At 40.8% G+C, this 7416-nt stretch overlaps 1 protein-coding gene across 1 annotated transcript; it reads left to right on the top strand.

Moving 5' to 3' along the window:
* Positions 1-1539: 1539 nt before the first annotated feature.
* stx2b (syntaxin 2b) lies at positions 1540-7070 on the top strand (the record flags this gene model as incomplete). The annotated part of the gene is made up of 10 exons (XM_079161723.1): positions 1540-1579; positions 1668-1742; positions 1833-1932; positions 2731-2805; positions 2916-2989; positions 3362-3470; positions 5352-5425; positions 6411-6548; positions 6699-6809; positions 6975-7070. Exons 1-10 carry the CDS (start codon positions 1550-1552, stop codon positions 7068-7070), a joined length of 882 nt encoding a protein of 293 aa, XP_079017849.1. The 5' UTR covers positions 1540-1549.
* Positions 7071-7416: the final 346 nt, after the last annotated feature.

Raw genomic sequence — 7416 nt, 5'->3', positions numbered from 1 at the left:
TGATAAAAATCCGAACACCAACTTCCATGCAGAAAACTGTAATCCGTGATCGTGATTCCTGGAGCGAACTAGTACTTGTTTCTTTGTGTTTCTGTGGCTGCATCTGGAAATGGCAAGGAGCAGAGAAGCTCCGTACTGGCTTGTTGGACTGAACGTGGGAATTGCAAAGCGTGATGTCATTTTTGGACCTTCTGAGGAGGGGCGTTGGAACTGTGCGTAAATGGCATTTCACTTGTGCGTAATTGGATATTGCGCAGGGAATGAATGAGATCAAGATCGGAACTGTGCGATCCGAAATGCTGCTTAGATAAAAGATGCGCAATAACACGTGTAGGCTACTCATGAGTAGTTTCGATTATTGGGTTAAATTACGGGACAACACCCCGGATTTATGAGAGCAACAGGGACGCTGTTTCTGGAAGGCAGGCAGACTAGAGATCACTGGAGTTGCACAGAGATAGTATCTGCAACATAAATTATTACAATACATCAATATAATATAATGTTTATGAGTGCCCTGGTGGGTTTAGTTAGCCTTCTTAAGTTTCTTTTTACTAAATAACTAACATAATAACTAAATTATGTTATTTTTTTTACTAAATAATCTTAAGAATGTCATATGTATCAAAAGTGACGAGGGTCACATTTGGTGTTTTCTTGTGTTACTTTTCGTAAGTGAAATACTGATGGATAGGAGGACACCAACAGGTGGAGATGAGTAATCAGAACCACTTCTAGTCCTGTTACAAGCTGCCAACATACATAGCAAGGTAAACAGCGCCACCGCGGGGTTAGATTGCCGACAGATTAGTGGCCACCCAGTCGTGTTTATCTATTATTTATTAAACCTTCTCATATAACTGCCTGTTGGTGGGATTGCTGTCAAACTAATATTCATCATCTGATAACATCACAGTTTTCACACAAGCAACCACAAAATACTCATGTACTGCGTCACAGTTGTACTTAGGTGGAGTTTTTAATGGAGGAAACATGTTTTCCTTTTTTTGTAACTTTTTTTTCCTTTTTTTCTTGTTACCCTTCCAAAACATAATAGGATTACATTCATTTAGTTTACTTATCTTGATGGTCCGATCACATTGAATTGAGGGTGGAACTACCGCCCCTGAGGCGGAGAGGGAGAGGGAGAGAGAGAGAGAGAGAGAGAGAGAGAGAGAGAGAGAGAGAGAGAGAGGCGTATCCCGGGAGAGAGAGAGAGAGAGAGAGATGTCGTGGATCTGTTACGGTGTAGACCAGAAACACCGTCACTTTAGAATTTAATTATAGCGTCTTTATTTTTTTTAGAACTGTATTGTAGACACAGTTTTGCTAGAATTAAAACTTTTTAGACCAGACGCGCCCTCTTCCTATTTCTGCCGCCTTGATAACGCTGCTAACGTTGGCCTGCTTTGTTTCTCATCTCCATTACTCGACATTCTGGACCCGAGTGCACAGTAAGCTGGATCAATGTTACTCTACACGTGGAGACTTGGCAGGATGATGATGTTTTACTAGAAGTTTCTGGGCAGGAGACGAGCTGATCGGTGTGATGAAGGACCGACTGGCCGAACTGACTGCTGTGAGTCTATATGTTCTTGCTTTAACTGTTTACAACTTGACAGGTTAAACAAAAAGTCACTCACACACATTTTGTTTCACCTGTTCAGGGTACGTCACGAGCAGAGCTGGATGTCACAGTCGCAGTGGACAGAGATGGGTTCATGGAGAGCTTTTTCAGGAGGGTGGGTTTCACTGCAACTTCCAGGATGTGCACACGTTTGGGAACTGATTTGGGTTGATTCAAGACACTGTGGTCTTCTTGATTGATTTAGGTGGAAGAAGTCCGAGGACTCATTGATAAGGTCTCATACCAAGTGGAGGAGGTGAGGAAGATGCACAGCATGATCCTGTCAGCACCCAACCCGGATGACAGTAAGTGTGTCTTTTTATAGGATTAGGATGAAGACAGAGAACATTTGAATTTCATTGGTGACATGTTTGTTGTTTTCAAGGGTTCATTTGTGCGTTCAGTTGTATTGACAACTGCTTTGCTGGAGTTTGACTTTTGAGGCACAGAGTGAAAATTTCTCACTTCCTTTGTTACATTTTCCTCCTCATTGTAAATGAATGGCTGCCTGGCCGGAAACCTGTGAAGGAAACGGCTCCGTTTTTCCCCCAAAACGCACAAACCATTGTCGTTTAGGCTCCGACTTGTTCTGCCAGGAACCTTTAAACAACCAGGGATTCAAACATGCTGTCATTTGAAGATGCTTACAGGCACCGGTGTATTATGTACATTTTCTTTTCCTAATCGGATACATTTATAAAGTATTTCCAATGATTCAAAGCTCCATGAGAGCGAGAACAGTATTACCACTCGGTGTACTCAGTTCCTGGCTTTGTGCAGTGTGTGTGAGCCTCAGGACCCTGCAAGACAAAGAGCCAGTTTCCAATGCCATGGCATCATCAGTGATTATGTTTAATGTAACACAGCACAGTGCTTTAAGATCCATGACGTGGAAATGGTCACCAGGGAGAGAAACAAAGAGCCTTGTGCTGTGTGACAGCTCTGCTGCAATATTGCCACAGGATTGTTGCCAAGTTACAAGATGAAATCCCAGTAAATCCAATATTTACACGTGAGAGAGGCGCAGCGATTAGCTGGATGACCGTATTATTCCTCATCAGTAAACCAAGTCTGATGAGTTTCTTATTTGTGTTTGTGTGAAGGAACAAAGGACCAACTGGATGCACTGACCAACGATATCAAAGGCAATGCCAACGTGGTGCGAACTAAACTAAAATGTGAGTTGAACTGTGACCTGATTGACATCACACTTGTTCATTGACTTCACATTACAAAAGCTGATGTTGTCCGCTGCTGTGTGACGTATCATCACTCTGTCCCTCTAAAGCCATGGAGCACAGTATGCCCAAAGACGATGCAGCGAACAGATCTTCGGTTGACTTCAGGATCCAGAAAACGCAGGTCAGGAAACAGATTGATGGCTGCTAAACTCCTGACATACACACATATTACATATCCTGCTCGTACACGATCGTCATCTGCCATCAAAGATCAGGAGGGAAATGTTTTTGTAAAGGTGTATCCACCTTGTCGACAAATAAGGAACATTCCAATTATTCACTGTCAAATTCCCAGATTGACGTGACACATTCTTTATTTTACAGGATGTGTTTGTAGATTGGCGTTGTATTTCTTTTGTTTTATAAGAACCGCTCAGAGAATGACTCAAAACGTACTTTTAATTCAAACAATGTTCGTATCTTTTACAGAATTGCTTTCAGGGCTGTTCAGTCCCAAAAGTCCGAATGCCTCTGTGTTTTCTCTTGTCCTCAGCACACAGTGCTGTCCAGGAAGTTTGTGGAGGTCATGACCCAGTACAATGAGACTCAAGTGTCCTTTCGAGAAAGAAGCAAAGGGAGGATCCAGAGACAGCTGGAGATAAGTAAGTGAACAATAATGAACCCTCTAAACCCTCACAGGGCCAGGAATTATGCACTATATTTATAGAGTAGCCTTTGATCATAATGAATGTAAATTGCGACTGCAAACAGGAAACACTCCTGTTTTTGTTAACACATCAATGGCTTGAATTTGGTTGCTTGGACACAATTTGTAAATGTAGAGATAAAAGAGTGACAAATAAAACCTTGAAGCTGCGTAAAAGGACAGGAACCAGGAAACAGACCGCACCGGTTTCCTCTCATCCAAACACCGGATTTTTGAATGCTTTGAAATGAGCAGTAGTTTTACTAGTAGGATCGATGAAAGAATAGGAGAGCACCAACCGGCTATATAAAGACACATACATGGCAAGAGTTAGTTACTGACAAACCAGAATGAATATGTGGAGTCATTATTTCTAGGATGGGTAAAATAGCAGCATCCAAGAAGCTACAGTGTAAGTAAGTATATAAGCGTATTAGCATTCATACAAGCTAATTAGTTTTAACTTGGTATTTTCCATCATGTTCGGTCCTCTCTGTCCAGAATTACAGCGGCAAACGAATGTAAAGAGTGCATTGTGTTATGCACATGAGTAACACGAGACAATATGAACAAAAAAAGAAAAAAATAGGACTGTCTCTCGCAGTCCCTGCGGCCAGCATTAATGAGCGGCTCTAGTTCTCCACACTGCAGACGGAAGAGCCTGATACTGGAGACGCCTTGTTGTGTTTGCGTTCCCTGGGAAACGGGCAGAGTGCTCAGCGGCCAGTGTAACAGTAGTTCACCTGTGTTTGACACGGCCACACGAAGCTGTCTGCGCCGTCGTGGACGTGCACCATTTATTTGCGCCACTCAGAAGTGATACTTCTTTGCGTGATGTGTGTATTGATGTGTTGTAATGGTGGTGTGTGTTTTTTAGCTGTGTTTGGCTCGGCCTCTCTGGGGAATATTGCAATATTGGTGTGTGACATACAGTAAGCACAGAGATCGCTCTCTCCAGGGAGGGTGTTGTACAATAGGAGGCATGGCTCCAGAAAAAAGAAAGCTTTCTGTTTATAGAGTTTCAAGCAGCTGTTTGTCTATGAGGGCTGCTGGCTTCCTTTGTTCCTCAGACACTTCTATGCATCGTCACAAAAACAACCCCCACTGATAAATGCTTTAACTGTTCCACTGAGATTTGTCGTTTAATTGCCGCAGGTTCATATTTAGCACTCAAAATTAGCCATTTGGTTCTTAAAAACATGTTAGCAAAAAGCATCCCTCAGTGTGCCTCTCTTTAACGCCGTCAAACACATTATCAGTTATTTCACATTTGTCTTAACTTATTAAGAGATTACTTGGGGAAACGTTAGCGTTGTGTTTGCAGCAGTGTCTCCTGGCTGGATAACAGAGACATCGTTTTTCTGTCAGCTCAATCCATGACGCTTCTTCTCCTCACACAGCTGGCTTCATACACAGATGTATTACCCCCGGAATTAAGCACACAACAGTATATATTGTACAGGCATTTGTTGTTGACATTCTTGACATTAGTGGATTCGAGTGTTGTCTATTAAATGTCAGAGTTGAGTTTTTATGTTTTTTTAAAAGCATGCTACAAGAATGACGAACACAAGTCCCTGATTAAAACAGGGTGCGTCAGATAAACAGTCTTTTAGTCAAAGACAGCTGTTTAAACCTTAACCAAATATTATCTGATAAATAATAGATCAACAGAGCTCAGTCCACTGTTGTGCCACATCAATGTAAACTTTATCACATTTATCATATACATACAGGTGCATACATGAAATGTTGACTTCTGCATTTAACCCATCCTTCAGGAGGTATAGGTTCTGTTCATTGCTGGATAATCATTGTCGGCTATTTATTCTTTTAGCTGGAAAAGTGACCACCGATGAAGAACTAGAGGGCATGTTAGAAAGTGGGAATCCATCGATCTTCACATCTGATGTAAGTTTTGTCTTAAGCTTTACTCTGCAGTACAGAGTTAGACCCTACCTCTCTTTGGAGGATGCCAAATCGTTGACCCATGCCTTTGTCATTTCCGGTCTAGATTACCGTAATGCACTCTATACTGGATTTCCTAAAAAAACAAAACAGGAAGAGAGAACGTATTACACCAGTGCTAGTGTCATTACGCCGGCAACCTGTAACGTTGAGGATTGATTTGAAAATGATTTCATTTTTTTTAGAGGCCTTAAAGGGGTTCAGCACCTTCATACTTATCTGAGTATGTTCCAAACCGTTCCTTTAGGTCGTCTAGCGCTGGCTGGCTCAATGTACCTAAAATGACTTAGAAAGATGTACGATGAAGCAGCCTTCGATTGTTTTACACCAACGGTTTGGAACAAACTCCCATCACAGTTAAAACAAGCAACTTCAACAAACAACTCAAAACTTATTTTTACAATATTGCTTTTATTTAATTACACTTTTCTACAAGGTGGTGTTATTATTTTATGTTTATTTTATATTTATCATACTTGTTTTTATGGTTTATATCTTAAAATTATTTTTACCATTATCAAACTTTTTTATCAATAATATTTTCCTACCATGTATCTCTTTAGGATTTTATTATTTTGTTTACGCTCCTTATGTCCCCCACCTGTGTTATTGATTTATTTATTTTGTAAAGCACTTTGAGCTGCATTTTATATTATGATAGGTGTGCATTACTATTACTATTATTATTATTATTATTATTATTATTATTATTATTATAGTATACTATTGTTGCAGGGTTAAAAGCTAATAGTGCCATCTAGTGGTGGAGGAGGAGTAAATCATTTGGGGCATTTTTTTATTTTATTTACACACACACACACACACACACACACACACACACACACACACACACACACACACACACACACACAGCTGGGAGCATTTGTTTGGTGTATTTGGATGAATTATTTCACCTTCTCTCCCTCAGATCATTTCTGATTCCCAGATCACACGTCAGGCCCTGAGTGAGATAGAGTCCCGACATCAGGACATCATGCGTCTGGAGTCGAGCATCAGAGAGCTCCATGCGATGTTCATGGACATGGCAATGTTGGTAGAAACTCAGGTAACAGTTGGATCTAAGTGGAGAGGTTCATAGCTGAAATCTACTCTTTAGTTAGTCAACGTCGAATAGTTTATGCTTCATGATAGTTTATAGCCACTGTGCTTCTTTACTAATACTACCAAGACAATATTCTGATTCTGTCATTTACAGGGCGATATGGTTAACAACATCGAGAAGAACGTCTCCAATGCAGTCGAATACATTTGTAGTGCGAAGGAAGAGACCAAAAAAGCAGTGAGATACCAGAAAAAATCCCGGAGGGTATGAGTTCCTTTCTTTTTTTTAAATAAGTAAATGTCAATTATACAGGATATCAAAGTCACATTTGGCCACATAAGGCGACTGCACTAATCTGTTTATAGCCTTTTTTAATGATACCTTACTTTTAATTGATGTTCAACTAACACCCTCTTCTTCCCTTGACAGAAATACATTATCATTGCCTTTGCTCTGTTGATCCTGCTTGCCGTCATTGCACTAATTGTTGGCCTGTCTGTTGGACTAACCAAACCCCCTGTATGAGAACTACTGTGATTACTGCGTGAGGTAACACACCATCCACGGCTTCCATTCCTAAAACACCACATCCATCCACTCACCTATAAATCCAGGAAGTCATTTACTCATTTAGCCGTTCACTGGTTTGCAGGATATGTAATGCAAATCTGTCTCTTTCCTTCTCTTCTTGACAGAAACTCCTCGGCCTTATCATGTGTGTGGTCGCAGGTTTGCTCCTTTTACTCATCATAATAGTTGGAGTCTTTGAGTCATGAAGTCACACCCTCACAGCAGTCAGCTGAATGCAGCTCCAGTAGTGATGAAACAAAGAACAGCTTCATAGTAAGACAACAATAAGTCATTCACTATC

Source organism: Pholis gunnellus (assembly GCF_910591455.1).
Source record: "Pholis gunnellus genome assembly, chromosome: 6".
Taxonomy (NCBI): Eukaryota; Metazoa; Chordata; class Actinopteri; order Perciformes; family Pholidae; genus Pholis; species Pholis gunnellus.
This window is presented reverse-complemented; position numbering and strand designations above follow the sequence as displayed.